The following is a 19,977-nucleotide window of genomic DNA, read 5'->3' as shown; positions in this document are numbered from 1 at the left end:
ACCTATTCCTTTTCTCCAGAGATCCTGACCCGCTGAGTTACTCCAGCTTTTTGTGTCTATCTTTGGTTTAAACCAGCATCTGCAGCTCCTTCCTACAGTATCTTTACCAAGTGCTTACTATACATAATCCAATGACAATAGGTGTCACTGCGCACTCTTGATTTGACAAGATACAGATGTATATTGTTTTAATTACTGAAGTGCTCCAATGGGGACATCTCAGTGTGTTAAAGAAGCTATGTGCAAGAAAATGCTTAAACCATGAAAGGTGAGCCAGTGTGCAATTATATAATGTCGCTGTGTAAGGTCAACTGTGTTATATAAACAGATTGTGGCCATTTGGAATGTTCACAAATGCAACCAAAACCTTCCTGGGTTTATCAGGGATGAGGATTAATTGGTCTGGTGAGTTTTGTAAGTAATGTATTAATTGTCCCATGTTTGATCAAATGACTTCTACTTTGAAGTATTTTGCAGATTAATTCTGGGTAAAGCTGCTTATTGTACTTTCCAACCATGTCCTTCAACTTAATGTTCTTATGAAATGAGTTTGGATAGGTTTTTCACATTGTAAGATTGAGTACTTTTTTCTCTTTAAAAGCAGACTGTGAGATGACCTTTGTAGAGAAATGTTTATGTTATGACAGGGTTCAGACTGCTAGGCACAAGAGAAAATATGTCAGAGCAAGTCCATTACTCTGTGCCGTAAGTACACCCTCGTCATTTATAATTCCAGTAGGGAATTCATGAGAGACCACTGCCTGGAGAGTGTGAAATTGTGAAAATCACTGACATGGGGAATGGTTGAAGTGAATAGCAGAGATGCATTTAAGGGGATAAACACAACAAGGTGATGGTGTATGATTAAGAGATTGGAAGGAGGTTCTTGTGGAGCGTGAGCAACTATTAAAGTGAATTGTTTTTCTGTGCTATAAATTATATAAGATGTTCATTTCTCAATGACATTTGAATGCAAATGGAAATATATCATGGGACTTACTGACAGAAATCATTGTTTTATGAGTTGTAGTTAAGATGGAGTGTATGACTCAGTCGATGAATTTTGCATGTAGAAAATGGAAACCACAACTTTTTCCAATAGAACAAGAATAATTTTATAAATGTGAATGGAGGATGTTTACAAATAAATTCTACGCAAATAACAACCTCATTACCCATGGCTGTGTTACCAAACCTGATTGACAGGGTATTTTTTTTAACTAAAAGGAACAACGTAGAAAAAATGACATTGGAATAACAGATTAGTCTGGATAGTAATGACTGGGGTTGAATGGCCTACTCGTGCTACTGTTTCATGTTCTTTTTGTCTCCACTCGGATTGACTGCATGGTTATCATTATAACCCCTCAAATATATGTCTCTATCTTGTAGAAATGTTTTGTGAACGTTTAATCATGCACTAAATCTTCAAATGGCTTTTTTTATTTCAAAGGTCATCAATAAACAAAATGGTACCTAAATTAAAATGCATCATCAAAGATAAAAAGAACTTTCAAAATTCATTTAAGATTCATTTAGTGAGAGCTTTGATAACAGAATGTAATTAGGACTGGATTGAGCACTCTGTGTTTGTTAAAAGCGTAACTACCAGATTAGAACATTTAGATGGGGAACTCTCAGACTACACTTCCTTTCATTGCTTCCACAACCATCTTCTCTCACTGTGTCATTCTCCCATTGTAAGAATGGATAAGATGGGGCCAGAAGTAGACTATATGATCCCTCAAGCCTGCTGTGCTTTTCAAGTAAATCATGGCTGACCCTCGCATCTTTCCACCTGGTGACCCAATGCCTTGATTAATTTTATGCAGAAAAAATAACCTTGGGTCTTGAGTATACACATCAAGTGAACACCCACAGCTCTGGTATCGAGGACTCTAAGCACTGACAATCTGCAGAGTGAAGAAATTTCTCCTTATCTAATCCTGACGCAATTCCCCTTTATTCTACACTTGCCTCATCAATCCCCGTCGGAATCATCAATAAATATATTTCAATGGAATCTTGATTCTTGTAGACACCAGGTTGAGCCCTCACCACTCACTCCACTTCTAGAATAAGCCCCTAAACTAAAGAACTCAGACGGCATTGATTGTACTGGTATAAGTATATTCTTGGGTAAAGACACCAAACCTGCACAGTTCTTTGAATGAAATCGCACCAAGGTTCTGTACAAGTGGATGATAACGTCCTTGTTCTCTTCCCAATTGTAATCATAACTGCTTGCTTAGTAACTGCAGGTTATTTTCACTCCCAATCAAAAGGAGATCGGAAAAATGATAACAGAACTATTTGCTTTAACTGTTGAGACAAGCTGTGCTGTTTATGAATCCCTGGAAGTAATAATGTTAAAGTAAATGAATTATGATAAAGTAAATATTAACAGCCCTGCAACATCCTGAGCATCTTGTAAATTGAGTAATTTATCCCACAGAGCTTAAGTGCTTGATTTTCAGGATATAATAACGAGTAAATTATTTTCACAGCACCTTTTAATGACATCCCAAGAATTTCTCTAGATTCTACAAAATACAACATTAAGAAATAAAAGCAGAAGTGGGCCATTCAGATCTTCACAATTATGAATTTATTTTTACCTGTTTTCTTGCACCATCCATACATTTCCTAATTCACTTAAATCAAATAATCCTCCTTGATTTTACCTGTTGGTTAACTCTTCACAACCATCTTGGGTAGAGAATTCTAGAAATTAATTATCCTCAGTTTAAAAAAATATATGTGTTCATCATCTGCCCCTAGTGGCAAACCACATATTTTTGAGACCATGATCTCTAGTTCAGTTAGGTAAAACTAAATGAGACTGAACCATAATGGAAGATCCTGTTAAAATGGTGAAACTTGGACCAAGAGTTGAGTTTTATGAAAAGTATTGAAGCCAAGGGGCATTCTGGAATATAAGCTCGGCAGAGGAAGGCATAGCTGACTGATGGGGCAATATAATTTGGCAGAGTTTATGAAGCCAGAATTGGAGGAATTACGATATTGGAAGGTTAGGATACTGGTAGAAGGTAGAGACATAGGAAGGGGAGAGGACATGAGGGATTGAAAAGCAGGGGTGAGAATTTTTAAAATCAATGCACTTCATGGTCGGTGCGAGCCATGGTAAGTTTCCTCATGTTAAAAAATGAGGCTGGCATTTAAGTACAAGTAATTAGAAAGATCAATGGTCATTATTGCAAAGATGGTGGAGTACAATCATAGGGATGTCTTGCTTTAACTTGCATGGATATAGCACCTTGGTTACTGTATACATTTTTGGTCTTGTTTAAGGAGGAATGTGCTTGCATTGGTGTCATTTCACAGAATATTAGCTAGAATGATTCCTTGGATGACAGAATTTAAGAAAGGTTGAGAAGGTTGCTTCTGCAGTCATTGGAGATGCGAATATTGAGGTGTGATCTCAACACCTGCGCGATTCTGAGGCTTGATGCAGCAGATGATGAGAAGTTGCTTCCCCTCCTGGGGGAATTTAAAACTAAAGGAGTAGTTTCAGCATAATGGGATACTATTTAAATTAGATGTGATTCCCACGAGGGTCATAATTCCTTGGAATCCTCTACCCCGGAGAGCTGTGGCGACTGAATTATTGTAGGCATTCAGTTAAAACAGACAAATATTTTGCTCTGTAAGAGTTGAGGGTGTATCGGGAACAACCGATAAAGTGATGGATACAAAATGCTGGACGACCTCAGTGGGTCAGGCAGCATCTCTGGAGAAAAGGAATAGGCGAAGATTTGGGTTGAGACCCTTCAGACTGAAGACGGGTCATGACACAGATTCCTTTTCTCCAGAGAAATTTGAAATTAATTGTGAATCATTTTACGCTCTTTAGCATCCTTGGTTTCATTGCATTAAGTGTTTCAGCCTGATCCAGGAAGATTTTGCTTAGATTGTGCTATTATGCAATTAAGAGTTTGAACTGTATGGGCACACTCAAGTCGTAATGTTTTCCAATTGTTTGCTACATCAGCGTGGCTGGGCCCAGGCTAATGAATTTTAATGCCCATAGCATTTTAATGAGGATTTGCTGCTCAAGAAACAGTGTGTGTGTGGGGGGGAGGAGGAAGAGATATCAGGGTAAGAAGAAAGCCAAATTAAGTGGATGACTACTTTATAGATCAGTCTGCAAACATTACCCTGAGCATCTAATCACCTGTCACTTCAATTCGCCATCCAAAGGCAACACGGTGGTGCAGCGGTAGAGTTGCTGCCTTGCAGCGCTTTCAGCGCCAGAGACCCGGGTTCGATCCCATCTACAGGTGCTGTCTGCAGTTTGTATATTCTCCCCATGTCCATGTGGGTTTTCTCCAAGCTCTTTGGATTCCTCCCACACTCCAAAGACGTATAGGTTTGTAGGTTAATTGGCTTTGTATAAATGTAAATTGTTCCTAGTGTGTGTAGGATAGTGTTATTGTGTGGGGATCACTGGTCGGCGCGGACCCGGTGGGCCAAAGTGCCTGGTTCCGCGCTGTATCACTAAACTAAACACTTGTAGACCACCCTCCTGCACTTTAGACTTTAGAGATGCAGCACAGAAACGGGCCCTTTGGCCCCAGTCCACGCTGACCAGCGATCAGCCTGCACACTAGCACTATCCTACACACTAAGGACAATTTACAATTTTTACTGAAGCCAATTAATCTACAAACCTGTACGTCTTTGAAGTGTGGGAGGTCCCAGGGAGAATGTCCAAACTCCGTACAGACAGCACCCGGAGTCGGGATCGAAACCGGGTCTCTGGTGCTGTAAGGCAGCAACTCTACCGCTGCGCTACTGCGCTGCTCTCCTGTTTTGGGGAAGCTGGAGGAGCTAGAGGTCATCTTTACATTCGGAAGTTTTACATCTACCAAAGGGTCAAAATTGAATTGCCTACACCCATTTGCAAGTAAACATGCTCCCACTGCCCACCGTAAGCAAAAGTGGAACCGGACAAAATAAATTATCAGAAACTAGCTTGATCCTTATCAAAAAGCTCCGTGCAAACTATAAATGCTCAATAGGCCTGTTTTGTTTTTTGTTTTAAAATAGCCACATTTCTTGCTTTTGAAATGTGGGCACACTTCCCTTGGCCAGCATTCATTTTAATTATTTTACCATTGATGGCATTGCTTTCAACTATGTTATTCCTGGGCTCAGGAATTCCTCATCTGCGATGTACCATGAAAGCCAACATTTTGACCAGGCTTTGATTGCTGCTGCACATCTCCATGTGTGGCTTGTTGGTTAATTTTACATGATTTAAAAACTTCAGTGAAGCACCTTGGGATACTTTACATTTATTTTAATGATGCTATTTAACTGGATGTCGTTATTTTGAACAGGCACACCTTCCCTTCTGACATTTCAAAACTCAAAGGTTGTTCCTCGACTCTTCAAAATATGATGTACTAAAGTAATTAACTTGATTTGTTCATGTCATGCATGGCGTTCCAACGAGATAGCTTGACCTTATGTTAAATGAACAGAAAATATTTACCAATGGAAAAGGAAACTGATCTATCGAGAATTAAAGAGTTGTACAATTTGTATGCAAGTTTACTTTCCCGATCTTCAATGATACAATTTGTATCTTAAAGTAGCACTTTCTCGGGGTACCTCCTTCAGAAGCTGGTTAATGATTCCATGACTGTACAGAGGCACCTTTGTACTTTTTACGGTAAATTGTTGGAGGGACTTGGCATTTGAATCAGTAAGTGCGTTTTGCATTACATAACCCTTGAAACAAACTTGCTCTTTGAGGCTGGATGATACAGGCTTCAGTTGGACTGAATGTGCTTTTGAGATAAACTCTTCAGTACAGGAGGGAAATTGTTAATCCACAGCTCGACCGAGTGCTGAAAAAAGTCGTCTGCTATCGACAGTTTGAAACTGGAATAAAGTTTTATATTTGCTGAACAGTACTGGTAAGCAAATGAGGCACAGTTTGAAAGTAGATTATAATCTTTACTATAACGTGACGGGTGACAAGTCACCAAACTTTAGCATTAATTTTGTTGTTGAGTGCATGAATTAATGTTTTACATTTTATAATGTTGAAGAACGCTTGTCTGGTTCAAAAGGAGAAGGTAGAAGTTGGTTGTGTGAACGGGGAACAGATCTGTAATGCTACACTTAATTCTGTGCATATAGGTGTCGGGTTGTTTTGGTTGGTAGTATGTTTATAAGGTTGTGGAATCAAGTCCATAATCTGGAACCTCGAACGCAGAACCCTGGTGCTATATTTTGGATGATATATTGAACCATGGACCCATCGGTGTTCTCGAGATCCCATGGTTAAAGGAGCAAGGTGAACTAGTACTCCCTAATCTCCTGTCCGATATTCAACCTCGCCAACTGGATTGGCCATTATCAGGTGCCATTAGTGGACCTTGCTATGGGCAAATTACCAGCTGCGTTTTCTACATTCCCATTGTGATAACGCTCAAAGTTCTTTGACTGTAAGGAACGAAGGGAGGACAAATTATGGTGAATGGTATGTTAGCATTCATAGCAAAAGGATTTGAGTATAGGAGCAGGGAGGTTCTACTGCAGTTGTACAGGGTCTTGGTGAGACCACACCTGGAGTATTGCGTACAGTTTTGGTCTCCTAATCTGAGGAAAGACATTCTTGCCATAGAGGGAGTACAGAGAAGGTTCACCAGACTGATTCCTGGGATGTCAGGACTTTCATATGAAGAAAGACTGGATAGACTCGGCTTGTACTCGCTAGAATTTAGAAGATTGAGGGGGGATCTTATAGAAACTTACAAAATTCTTAAGGGGTTGGACAGGCTAGATGCAGGAAGATTGTTCCCGATGTTGGGGAAGTCCAGAACAAGGGGTCACAGTTTAAGGATAAGGGGGAAATCTTTTAGGACCGAGATGAGGAAAACATTTTTCACACAAGAGTGGTGAATCTCTGGAATTCTCTGCCACAGAAGGTAGTTGAGGCCAGTTCATTGGCTATATTTAAGAGGGAGTTAGATGTGGCCCTTGTGGCTAAAGGGATCAGGGGGTATGGAGAGAAGGCAGGTACAGGATACTGAGTTGGATGATCAGCCATGATCATATTGAATGGCGGTGCAGGCTCGAAGGGCCGAATGGCCTACTCCTGCACCTATTTTCTATGTTTCTATGTCTATGTTTCTATGAGGGGCATAGATAGGGAGAATGCATAGTCCTCAGGGCTGCAGAGTGAAGGGTCATTACACACACGGGGATGGGGTGGAATTGCGGATGAGTTTGAGAGCAAGGGCAAGATTTGGGAAGATTTGAGTCTTGGAAATCAATTCTGCAGGTTTAATTCAATAATTGGGCTTGCAGTTACAGTTATGGGACTAAACCATGGCACTTGCTAATTCACCTGGTATTACTGAATCTAGCTTCCTCTAAGTAATCTATATTGACCACTTCCTGTTCTGTATATTGATTTTAGAAAAAACGCTGCCACTTACGGCTGTGATTTTTGGCCATCTTACTCTGTCCCCCTCTGCTGTGCAGGACAAGAGGATTTTTCCCATCGATTAAAAATAAAAGAGTTATTAGTGTTTATAAAATGTTGAGAATCTCTCCTGTCAATCACGCCATGAAGGCCATGGCCCTTCCGGTGGGAGTGGGAGGGATTATAAAACCCGGAAGTGTGGGTGTGGCTCTGTCTCTGCAAGATGGGGGGACGAAGAGGTCGCGACTGTGTGAGCTGTGAATCAACTGAACTCACTGAAAGTCTACTGAACTGTCAGTGTGGTGTTTTTGTGTGGTTTTATGGTGGTTTTACGGTGGCCTTGAACCCTGCATGAAATGGTATGAAACTGCATTTGAAGGTGGTGGCCTTGCACCCTGCTTGAAATGCCATGAAACTGCACTTGAATGTGGTGGCCTTGCACCCTGCTTGAAATGGTAGGAAATTGCATTTGAATGTGGTGGCCTTGCACCCTGTATGAAATGGAATTTCAAGGAATAACCGTAAGTCAACTGCCAGCCCACCAGCCGTGAGTGAGCTGCCAGCACATCAGGCTTGACTGACTGAGCTGCCACCCCAAGAATCCGTTTGGCCCACAATGTCCATACTAGCCCTCTGGAAACCAGTCCTTTCAGCCCACAACACCCATACTAGTGCTCCAGAAAGCCCTCCCCCCCACTGGCCACCAATATTGGAATTGGCGGAGAGGTGGAATATTGCATTGGGGGACCAGCCCTCTCGTGTTTAACTTGGTCTAGTATAATCCTCTTGGGAAGAGTTTCATTCATCCACTCTAATATCTTAATGCAAGATGTGTGCTTGTTGCCCACTAAATATTGATTTTGAAAGATGGCATCTGTTGGTCAGAACACGTGCCGTGGTTTCCTGAATACTACCAAATAATGGGCACGCATTGATTTGCACATATAACCCCTGTGCCTTGATCGTTTTCGGAACAAAGCAACCCATCCTCATTTCATGATTTTGTAGATTAATAAAGTGCAGGCGGATAGCTGCAGCTATTGTACCTGTGTGAGCTGCTTGAATGAGACCTCCAATTAGTCCTACTCCTCTGCTTTTTTCCCCCCACAGGATTAACCTTTGCCCTCTTTCAGCTTGTTGAATTCCTTAAGTGTCATTAAGTGTTTCCACAGATTTTTATGGTAGCACAACTCTGATGATTATAAACCACTGGGCTTATTACTACTTAGACAATAGGTGCAGGAGTAAGCCATTTGGCCTCTTGAGCCAGCACCACCATTCACTGTGATCATGGCTGATCATCCACATTCAGTACCCCGTTCCTGCGTTCTCACCATATCCCCTGACTGCTATCTTTAAGAGCTCTATCTAATTCTCTCGAAAGCATCCAGAGAATCGGGCTCCACTGCCTTCTGTAGCAGAGAATTCCAGATTCACAACTCTGGGTAAAAGTTTTTTTTCTTATCTCCATTCTAAATGGTTTACCCCTTATTCTTAAACTGTGGCCCCTGGCTCTGGACTCCCCCAACATCGGAAACATGTTTATTGCCTCTAGCCTGTCCAATCCCTTAATCTTATGTTTCAATAAGATTGCCTCTCATCCTTCTAAATTCCAATGTATACAAGCCCAGTCGTTCCATTCTTTCAACATATGACAGTTTTGCCATCCCGGGAATTAACCTTGTGAACCTACGCTGCACTCCCTCAATAGCAAGAATGTCCTTCCACAAATTTAGAGAGGCAGCATGCTGTGAAGCCATGCTGTTGTCGACTGCTGCCATTTCATTGGCTTTTAGGGACATTTCAAACATTCTCAGGGATAAATTATGTTTTTTATTGTTGCCTGAGTTCCTCAGACACATTAACTTTTTCATAAAAATTGTCAAGTAGGAGAAGTAAATTATCAGGAAGCCATCTTCACACAGCACGGAAACGGGCCCTTCGGCCTAACTCGTCCATGCCAACCAAGATCTCCCATCTAACCTAACCTAATTTGCCATGTTTGGCCCTTATCCCAATAAACCTTTCCTATCCATCTAACTGTCCAAGTGCTTTTTAAATAGTGTTAGAGCACCTGCTTCAACTACCTCCTCTGGCAGCTCGTTCCATATACCCACTACCCTCTGAGTGAAAAGGTTGCCCCTTGGGTTCATATTAAATCATGCCTCCTCTCACCTTAAACATATGTTCTCTTGTTTTTGCTTGGCCTACCATGGGTAAGAGTCCTTGCATTCACCCTATCTATTCACCTCGTGACTTTATACACCTCAATAGGATCACCACTCAGCCTCCTGACTCCAAAGAATAAAGCCTGCCAGACCTCTCCCTGTAGCCCAGTCCTGACAACATCCTTCTAAATCGTTGCTGCACTCTTCCAGTTTAATGACATACCTCCTATAGCAGAGTGGCCAAAACTGAACACAGTTCTCCAAGTGTGGCCTCGCTAACATCTTGTACAACTGTAACATGTTTTGAAACCTGAAAATGTTTTCTGTACAGACTTGTGTAGGAATTGCACGTTATAACTAATGTTTTTTATATTTAAACTAATGTATTCCAGTGGTCGCCTGGCCAGTTTATCTGTTACTTTATAAACATTTGTTCATCCAAAACTCCAAGTCAGCCTTACCTCAGACCCTGTTCACCATGAATGTTCGACCACTTTAGTTCCCATTCAAAACTGCTTTCACATTTTACCCTCCGTTTAAATTCCATCCATGAACTCCAACTACTCTTGTACACTGCCAACAGTTCTATCACTATAACCCAACTACTTTATTTTAATCACTGCACCAATTTTTGATCTTCAGCTGCTGGGATCTGAGCTCTGCACTTGACTGCCTGGACCAACTTTTCTGCAGCCCCCTTTATCTCGAGCCAAGCTTTAATATCTCCCTTGCAGGGCAATCTGCATTATTTAAGATGCTGTTGAATTAATACTCTTTTGGTGAAGCCATGTGCTAATACTTAAACTTGTTTTGTCTTGGTCACCAGGTGCTGACCCTGAACATTGTATCAATGAAGAACCTTGATGTCCTAATAAGCTGCAGATGACTTGTGGCTCTATTGCCAATGAAGGTAACCAATAGACCAAATTACCATTCTGGCATCTGAAGCTGAGGAAATGCAACTCCATAATATATTTAAAAGAGTTCATATCTTCGCACACCATACAAATTTTGTTCCTTATATATATGCAACCACATTATAGTTGGAAATTGCCTATGGAAAGACATTTATCACTGCAAATGTGGATTGTTCTTCAGGATTGCGCTTGTCTGAGTCTGCCAAACCAAATGACAGCAAATCTGCTGAAAAGGTTCAAAGAAGTTTTTTCTGTTTTCTATTTGTATTTTTTTTTAATCCATCATGATTATCAGTAATGAAAAACATTCATCTGGTTTAATGATTTCCTTCAGGCATGAAAATCTCCCAAATGAACCTCCAAATTGGGGCAGCATGGTGGTGCAGCAGTAGGGTTGCTGCTCTGACTACGGGTGCTGTCTGTACGTAGTTTTACGTTCTCCCCGTGGGTTTTCTCCGAGATCTTCGGTTTCCTGCCACGCTCCAAAGACTTGCAGATTTGTAGGTTAATTGGCTTGGGTTTATAAACTTGGCATAAGTGTAAATTATCCCTAGTGTATGTAGGCTTGTGTTAATGTGTTGGGATCACTGGTCAGTGTGGACTCAGTGGGCCTAAGGGTCTGTTTCCGCACTGTATCTCTAAACCTGGTCTGGCCCATTTGTGACTCAAACCCCTGAGCAATATGGCTAACTTTTGGTTAGAAAGGCTGCCTTTCCAGCCACTTAGAAATGAGCAATAAATACTGGTCAAGCAATTGGCACCAACAGCCCATGAATGAATAAACATTAAAAACTTGCAATCATCTAATGATGATAATTAAATAAGAGGAAAATCTTAGGTGCTATGTTTTACAGTGAGAGTCTTAAGTGCCTATTTATGTGCCTTTTTAACGAGGAGAGCTTTGATTAGAATTCTTCAGTGTCCAAGTAAATATTTAGCAGAATAAGCCCAATTGAAAAATGTTCAACAGGTGCATGGTGAAACGGGCTGTCCATGCAAGAACGCCAGTCACTAACCTCTGTGTCTCTGTTGGGAAATCCATGATGTGTTGCTTCAAAAGGTAGTTTGAGCAAATGAAACGGGCTTCAGAGATGCTGCCTATCCCACTGAGTTACTCCAGCTTTCTGTGTGTATCTTCAGACTTCAGAGTTGTTTAATTAAGGGTCTGAACAACCCAAACATGCCCACTCCCTTGCACCCACATACCTCTATGAAGCTGGACCTTCCCAGTATATGTTGTTTGGGCTTAATAATACTACCTCCAATACTCGGTAACAAAACCAACCATCCTAATGTTGACTGTACTGTCTGTGATTAGGTAAAAAGCTGTGAGTAATGTAAATATCCTTTAATCTCCCAAACATGAAGAAAAGTGCATCTCCTTGCTCCTGGTGTGTATTAAACGAAAACCAAACAATTTGGTACAACGGTCTTGAATTTGCTTGCCCCTTATTGTCCATGGAAACTGAGATCTCCTAACTACTCATACTTATTCCATTTCATTTTTCCAAATAAGTAGAATTTTTCCATTGATTGCTTTGATTTCTGTATCTCTTTCCAATAGTATTTGTATGAAAAAATAAGTCTGTCATTAAACTTGTTTTCCAGATGAGCTCCATTGCAGAAACGCGAAACACTGCTATTAGACAAAATGGGCACAGTGGTGAAGGTAACTTGCGAGAGAAGATTTACAAGAAGGTAAATGACCAGTTGCGTTGCAAGCTTCCTAACAACCACACTTTAATCTCGTTCATGGAATGGTGTGTTGACATTAAAGTTAATTGGTAATATTGAAGTTATATTTCATTGTGTGGTACTACAAATCATGTTTAAAGTGATGCATTCTGAACAGAACTAGTCACCAATGAAATACGGTGGACCAACAGCGAGTGGCAAGGTTATACTTCACTACAATTTGTAACATTGGGAATATCCCTCATTTATTAACACCAAGACAGGGGAGCAACTCTGGTTCAATTTGGAGAATGGACCAACAGGTCAGGAACCACGGCAAAATGTACCAAAAATGAAATTCTAGTCTTGTTAAGTTGCAACACAGGAGCCCACATACAAAGCAGTGGAAGCAGCATGCAAGTCAAGTGAAGTTGAGTTTGTCATGTGCACTAGTACAGGCTCCATGAAATTCTTGCTTCCAGCAACATGACATGGAGATAGACTCAAACGTAGCACAAAAACATAGATTTGTACAGCCCACCAAGTTTGCACAAATCAAGCATCCATTCACACTAATCCTACATTAACTTCCTATTCATATTCTCCCCATATTCTCTTCAACTCCTCCCAGATTCTACCACTCCCTTGCACCTTCAGGGGAAATTTATAGTGGTCAATTAACCTGCACATCTTAGGAATGTAATATGTACCCAGAGGAAACGTATGGAGAGAACATGCAATTTCCCCACAAACACCTGAGGTGAGGAATGAACCTGGATCTCTGGTGTTGTGAGGTGGCAGCACTACTAGCTGCATCTTGTGACCATTTATTGCATGTCAAGGCAGCCTCGTCATTTAAAAACAAATCATCTACTTTGCCGGTACACAAAAATGCTGGAGAAACTCAGCGGGTGCAGCAGCATCTATGGAGCGAAGGAAATGGGCAACGTTTCGGCCCAAAACCCTTCTTCAGATGTTTCGGCCCGAAACGTTGCCTATTTCCTTCGCTCCATAGATGCTGCTGCACCCGCTGAGTTACTCCAGCATTTTTGTGTACCTTCGATTTTCCAGCATCTGCAGTTCCTTCTTAAACACTTCATCTACTTTGCCAATGTCTTTTAGGGGAAAAAATCTGCTGTCCTTGCTCATTTTGATCAATACCTGATTCCAGTCCCATATCAATGTAACTGGTGCCAAGCTGCCTGCTGGCCCAGCCCAGCAAGCCACTCCATACAGTGCAGCAATGTTTTTGCTCTGAGGACAGTTGAATCTTAATGCACTTGTGGAGATGGATAGGACTGGCCCTCAGGTTAAGGCCGTAAATTTAGGCAAGGCTGAGTTTGGAGGAATTAGGCAGAAACTTGCGGTCAATTGAGGGCCTGTTTTCAGTTAAGGGGATGGCTGGCAAGTGCGAGGCTTTCAAATGGAAGATTGCAGAAGTATAGGGGCAGCATAGCATGTACATGTTAGGATGAAAGGTAAACCCATAAGAAATGTTGATGCTCTGGTCTGGAAAAAGGCATACTTCAGATTTAGACTGTTGGGATTAAATGAATCCCTCAGAATGAGAAATATGGAATTACACAAGAAAGCAATTTAGTAGCCTTAAGAGGACATGATGTATATCTGGCAGGCAAAGGAAAGGAAAATCTTAAGGGATTCTACAGGTATATTCACAGTAAAAGGGTGGCTAAAGCTTTTAAAGATCAACATTTTTGAGTGTGTCAAGCCACAAAAGATGGGGGAGATATCAAATGAATCTTTCTCATCCTTTTTTTTACTGAGAAGATCATGGAAGATAAAGAATTGAGCCATATGAGTTTTTCTTACTTTAAATTTCTTAATATAAATTCATATATAAATTACTAAATACATTTAATGGACTTTAAGACCTTTCTACGAGATCTCATATCTGTTCAAATATCCTTTGAAAGTCATAATTGTAACTTCCTCTGGCAGCTCATTCCAGGTACGACCATACTCCAAGTAAAAAGAGTTGCTCTCAATGCCCCTCTTAAATCCCTCCCTCTTGCTTTAAGCCTGTGTCCTCGAGTTTTAGTGGGAGGGGGTGTAAAAAAACGGTGACTGTTCACTTTATTCATAGCTCTCAAGATCTTGTACACCTCAATAAGGTTACCCCTCAGTGTCCTACACTGTAAAGAAAATTTGCAACCTGTCCAGCCTCTCCCTCTAACTCAAGCCTACAAGTCCAGGTAACATCCCAGTGAATCTCTTCTACACTTTTTCTCTCAATATAATGACATCCTTCCAATAGCTGGATGACCAGAACTGCACAAAGTACACCAAGTACATCAACAACTTGTGTGGCTGCCTTGTGTCCAAACCTTTGTATTTGGGACATTTTCTAATGACAGCAAATGTGCCAAATACTACCTTCATCACACTGTCCATTTAACTGGTAACTTTCAGGGAATGATGCACCTGTACTCCCAGATCTCTGTTTTACATTCTTCAGGGGCTTCCGTTTTATTGTGCAAGTCCTGCCCTAATTTGACAAACCAAATTGCAACTCCTCGCACTTATTAGAGTTGTATTCAATTGCCATTCTTTGGCCTACCTTCCGAACTGATCCAGATCCTGTATAAATTTAAGGTACACAAAAAAGCTGGAGAAACTCAGTGGGTGCAGCAGCATCTATGGAGTGAAGGAAATAGGCAACGTTTCAGGTCTGAAGAAGGGTTTCTCCAGCTTTTTTGTGTACCTTTGATTTTCCAGCATCTGCAGTTCCTTCTTAAACACCTGTATAAATTTAGATATTCTTCCTCAATGTTCACTTTACCACCTATTCTCATGTCATCTGCAGATTTACTAACAATGTTAATGACACTATCATCCAAATCATTGAGTGGACACTACAATGACCCTGTGACACTGCAATCAGAAAACAACCCCCCCCCCCCCCTCCCCAATGACTGACTGCCAAGCCAATTTAGAATCCAGTTTCTAAATCACCATGAATCCCATGAGAGGCAACCTTGCAGACCAGCCTACCATACAATTATAACTTTTTAAAAGACATTTGAACATGTATGGGTGGAAGGATTTGGAGGACATTGGGGGCAAATGGGACTAGCTCAATGCCAACTTGATTGACATGGACAAGATGGGCTGAAGGACTTGCTCATGTGTTGTAGATCTCTGACTGTGTTGGGAATAAACAACACTCTCCAGTGACACCCACTTCCTGTCGATGAAACATAATAAGGCTATTATGCTGTAACAGAGTTAATTTGCAGCATTAAACTTTGTTTAAGGGATGGTTAATTTAATTCGGAAAAGTATTTAGTAAAGCTTTTGGTTCCTACTTTTTTGTATATCTGATTTTTCATGAAGATTGAGGTTTGGGAGTATGGTTCTGCCCGGGGCACCCAAGTGTGACTAAGCGAGTTGTTCATGATCAGTGGATTGTTGCTATGTCTGGGCTTTCTCCTTTTATCACTGCTGCAGGATCAGAATGTTCTGTTTTGTTTTATTGTTGCTGAATAGACTGAGATTTCTTCTGACTATAAATGATCTCATGTTATAAAGCATCGTCTAATGTGCAGGGTAGTTTACAACGTTAACCGCAAATTCTCTTTATGTGACAACTTTTATAAAGGTGTAAAACATTTCGTGGAAATATTGTTAAACAAATAAAAGTGATACTGAATCGCACATGACAAAATGAGGATCGGAGTCTTCGATTTTTCAAAGAAATGGCTTTGAATGAGTGTCTTAAATATGGGGAGAAGGATTTAGGAAAGAACTTCAATAAGTTGAGTCTTGCACACAAAAATCTGACATACATTGCAATATTTGTTTTGTCAATCCAGACTCCATCGTCTGCACTTCAAGGATCTATCCAACTTGGGATAGGATATGCTGTCGGAAACCTTACGTCAAAACCAGAACGAGATGTACTTATGCAAGATTTCTATGTTGTGGAAAGTGTCTTTCTACCAAGGTTGGAATTTATTTTCAAAACATTTCCACCTTGGCTCTGAAATCATAGTGAGACCATGTTAACTATTTACCATGTTATGTGAAATAAATCTTGAAAAAAGGCATTGAGTTTGCTGTTTATGTTCCAAATGAAGCAACAAACTGGCCGGCATAGATGATGCATACATTTATGAACAGCAACAATATTGATTTTTATAGTGCTTATAATGTAACAAAAATGGCCCTAATGTAAATGAAAGACTTCCTTGACCTCTGATCATTCTTTTTGTATCAAATTTCCTGAGGATCAAAGAAAATCTTGCTGAGTCACATTGATCTTGGCTAGAATCCATTGCTAACAGATTAGTAGAGAGGATCTGTGAGAATGCTTGCTTAAGGGGCCTACACCAAAGCCCACCTCTTTAAATTAGCTTTTCGTAATCTCACGGATATGGCCTTCCTTGCTTTGTCATTCACTATAATTCGTAGTTTAATGCATTTCTACTTGAAATGTGGCATCTAAATGAAAGATGTTTGTAGAATTATAATTTAGCACTGTGATTTGTAAATGATTCTTCCTTTCCCCTTCAGTAAATTATTGGAATTAATACTGTAAATATGTTGCTATTCAAACATGACGTTGTTCATATATGCACATCTTATGGTTGGATTTGTTTCAATATTTTAAAACTTAATCCAGATCTCGTGAGATATTTAGATGCTTTTGAGGGGCTAAAAGGAGATAATGCATAGAGACGTGAATATTTATTTCTATTGTCTTAAATTTATTAGGCTTGCTAGGGGCTTCTGTTTTAGATGATCAAATTGTTTTAATGAGATTATATGATGCTCTCAGAAAAAAGTCTCCAAGTCCTGCCTCTGATAGTTTGAGATATCATATCTATACGGGGGCAAAAATGATATAAATCCAAAACTCTGCAGCACAGGAGGACAGTTATATTTCCATTGAGCTTGCCTTCAGGATGCCTCAAAGATTCGCAATCCATTAAATTCTCTATGAAATGTATTTAATATAGGAAATGGGGAAATACCCACAAGCAACAATACAATGACAACCAGCGAATCTATTTTAATATGAATAAGGGATGAGAACATGATGAAGGCTTGCTCTGTCATTAAGTGAGACTACAACTGATCTGTGCCACTTACCTGTATTAATGCTATATCTTGTGATTCTGTTAATATCCAGAATTATATCAACCTTTCTCTTGGATAAATTTGGCTCTTGAAACTTCAAAGCCCTACAGGATAATGAAATCCAAATGTTCACTATCCTCTGGATGAAGACATTTTTTTCACATCTGTCCTGAATGGCTGACCACTCATTTTAACACTACAATAGTTCTAGACATCCTATCCCTGCCTCAGTCCATCAAGCCCTGTAAGAATATTGTATGTTTGAATGAGAGGGTAGGATGGGATACGGATCCCATGAATTAGATTGGACAGGTATGGACCAAATGCAGGCAGGCAGGACTAGTGCATCTGGGACATGTTGGCTGGTGTGGGCACATTGGGCCGAAGGGCCTGTTTCCCCGCTGTTTCACTATGACGCTGAGACTACCTACCAGCTAAACTCCAGAACCATTGATCTATTCTGCTTGCGTTCTCCGGATATGACATGCCTACCATCCCCAAAATCAATCTGATAAAGCCACCACACTGGCTATATTGTAAATATTGCTTCATTGGAGGAGAGACCAGACCAGTGCACAATATGCTAATGCAAGGGTCTGTAATTGTGGTAAAATGTCTTGATTCTCGTACTCCGATTCTATTGCCAATGTACCATTTGAATTCTATAGAGCTTTGTGCCTTCATTCTAATAGTCACTGATTCTGTACAAGGATGCACACATGCCTTTCAATACTAACGCCTTTTTAATCGGTCATCATTTAAAAAATACTTAACTTTGACAAAACGTGGATAATCTCTCACTTTATTCACATTATATTTCATCTGTCAAATCACTTACCCTGTCTACATCTTCTCAAAGCCTCTCTGCATCCTCCTTACAACCCATACTGCCACCCAGCCTAGAAAACTTGTGCATCCACTCCTCCATATCATTGTCAATTGTGAACATCAGTAACCCCAGCACCAATCCTAACTTGGGAAAACTAGTACACATTAAATGTCACTGGATTGAAGTAGATGAGCTACTATTGCCTCTAGGCAGACAATTAGTTATGAATCCTGACCTCACCAGTGACAAACCCAGGGCATAAAATCAAAAATTTCCTTTAGAAATATCTTGATTTATTGTTTCTTTTAATACGCATGACTAATCAAATCTATTTACAATGGATTTTCAGTGAAGGAAGCAATCTTACACCTGCACATCGATATCCTGACTTCAGATTCAAGACCTACGCTCCATTGGCATTCCGTTATTTCCGAGAACTCTTTCATATAAAGCCTGATGATTATTTGGTAAGTTCCCTTGGTTGTATCCTCTTTATACCAATAATTTTTGAAAGACTCATGAAAAGGAAAAAGTACTTGAGTTGGTTGCTCTCTAAGGTACTATGTCAGAATGTGAAATATATAAGAATGTGAGGTCGTGCAATTTGCGTGCCAAGGACACGTAAGTGGGACAGGCCCTTTATAGGGTTGTAAGAGATTAAGAAGAGAACTTGAAAATGACCCTTTTCGGAGCCAAATCATGTCTAGACTATATATCACTTGGGGTGATCAGCTACAGTTAATTGAATTGGCAAAATTAATCTGGATATTTTATCCATAATATTTAGGAAAGTGAGTTTAAGATCGCTGAACTTAAATTTAAAGGCAGGAAGAATATAGAATTAGGCCATTAAAAGAGATGCAAACAAAATTCATTAAGTGCTTGGATGTTTCATGTCCTCATTTCTGTTTTCAAGTAGGTAGTTATCATGCACTAGGGATGTGAAGTTTTGCACCTGTGGTTATTTAACATCCTCCCTTGCAGTTAATGCAACGTCATCTCATGCTGCTTATGTTCCGTGACTAGAAAGGTAATTGCTTTGTGCACAGAATATAAATACAAAATCACCTGTCACTCAATGAGGAAGAGGGAGACCACAAATTTTGCATTGCCACAGTTCGCATGCAATTTACCCGACTGTTTTGCCAGCCCGACAACATATGCCCCTCCTCCTTAACTACCCCATTAAGAACTTGCAAACCAAACAGAGCCGACAATTAGGGCTGGTAATTATTGGTGGCGACGATCTTTTAACAAGTTAATGATTGTTAATATAATTCCAATCAACACTGCCACACAGCAAGTGAATCACAAAACCACAATCTCATTCCAACAAGCATTAAGTTGTAGCTGCAGATGTTTCAAATTTTAGTCTTATCCTTTTGGTCTCTTATTTTAGACTTTCCTTGATGGTTCCTTTCTCTGTTCTTTAAAACATAAACTTGGTCTCACAAGTTAAGAAATGAAAACAGAATGTTTGCAATATTCAGCAGATCAGGAAGCATTGGTGAAGTGAGAAACTGCTTTCACTCTTCAGGTCAACTTTTCATCATTGTTGCCTGAATACTTCCAGCACTTTTACTTCAGCTTTCATGCTTTTACTTCAGTTTTCCAGCACCTCTTTTGTTTATAAGGCAGTGATGTTGCGTGATTTTCTGGCCAGGAGAATTCCATACCCGTACACAGCGTCTTGGAGCGCAACCAACTCACGCACTTTTTTGCTTTTGGGTCATTAGTTCGTGTGATGGCATATTTGATCTGTTCTTTGAAGTCATGCATGTGATTTTCACGGTGTATAAGCTCGCAGTAACAGCCTGAGAAATATGT

The 19,977-nt window shown here is 40.3% G+C and overlaps 1 protein-coding gene across 8 annotated transcripts in view; it reads left to right on the top strand.

Moving 5' to 3' along the window:
• Nucleotides 1-19,977, top strand: part of LOC129695518 (phosphatidylinositol 4-phosphate 5-kinase type-1 beta-like) — a 146,546-nt gene that overhangs the window by 74,130 nt on the left and 52,439 nt on the right. For 7 of the 8 annotated variants that reach the window (XM_055632505.1, XM_055632512.1, XM_055632504.1 and 4 more), the window contains 4 exons: nt 10,457-10,540; nt 12,156-12,245; nt 16,055-16,185; nt 18,500-18,617. In XM_055632505.1, coding sequence (XP_055488480.1) covers nt 10,535-10,540; nt 12,156-12,245; nt 16,055-16,185; nt 18,500-18,617 — 345 coding nt within the window. In that variant the 5' untranslated portion in view covers nt 10,457-10,534. Of the gene's footprint in view, nt 1-5,806; nt 5,946-10,456; nt 10,541-12,155; nt 12,246-16,054; nt 16,186-18,499; nt 18,618-19,977 lie in introns of those variants that run through there. The other variant, XM_055632511.1, reaches the window with a different exon arrangement.

The sequence above is a fragment of the Leucoraja erinacea genome, chromosome 3, assembly GCF_028641065.1.
Source record: "Leucoraja erinacea ecotype New England chromosome 3, Leri_hhj_1, whole genome shotgun sequence".
Lineage (NCBI taxonomy): Eukaryota > Metazoa > Chordata > Chondrichthyes > Rajiformes > Rajidae > Leucoraja > Leucoraja erinaceus.
This window is presented reverse-complemented; position numbering and strand designations above follow the sequence as displayed.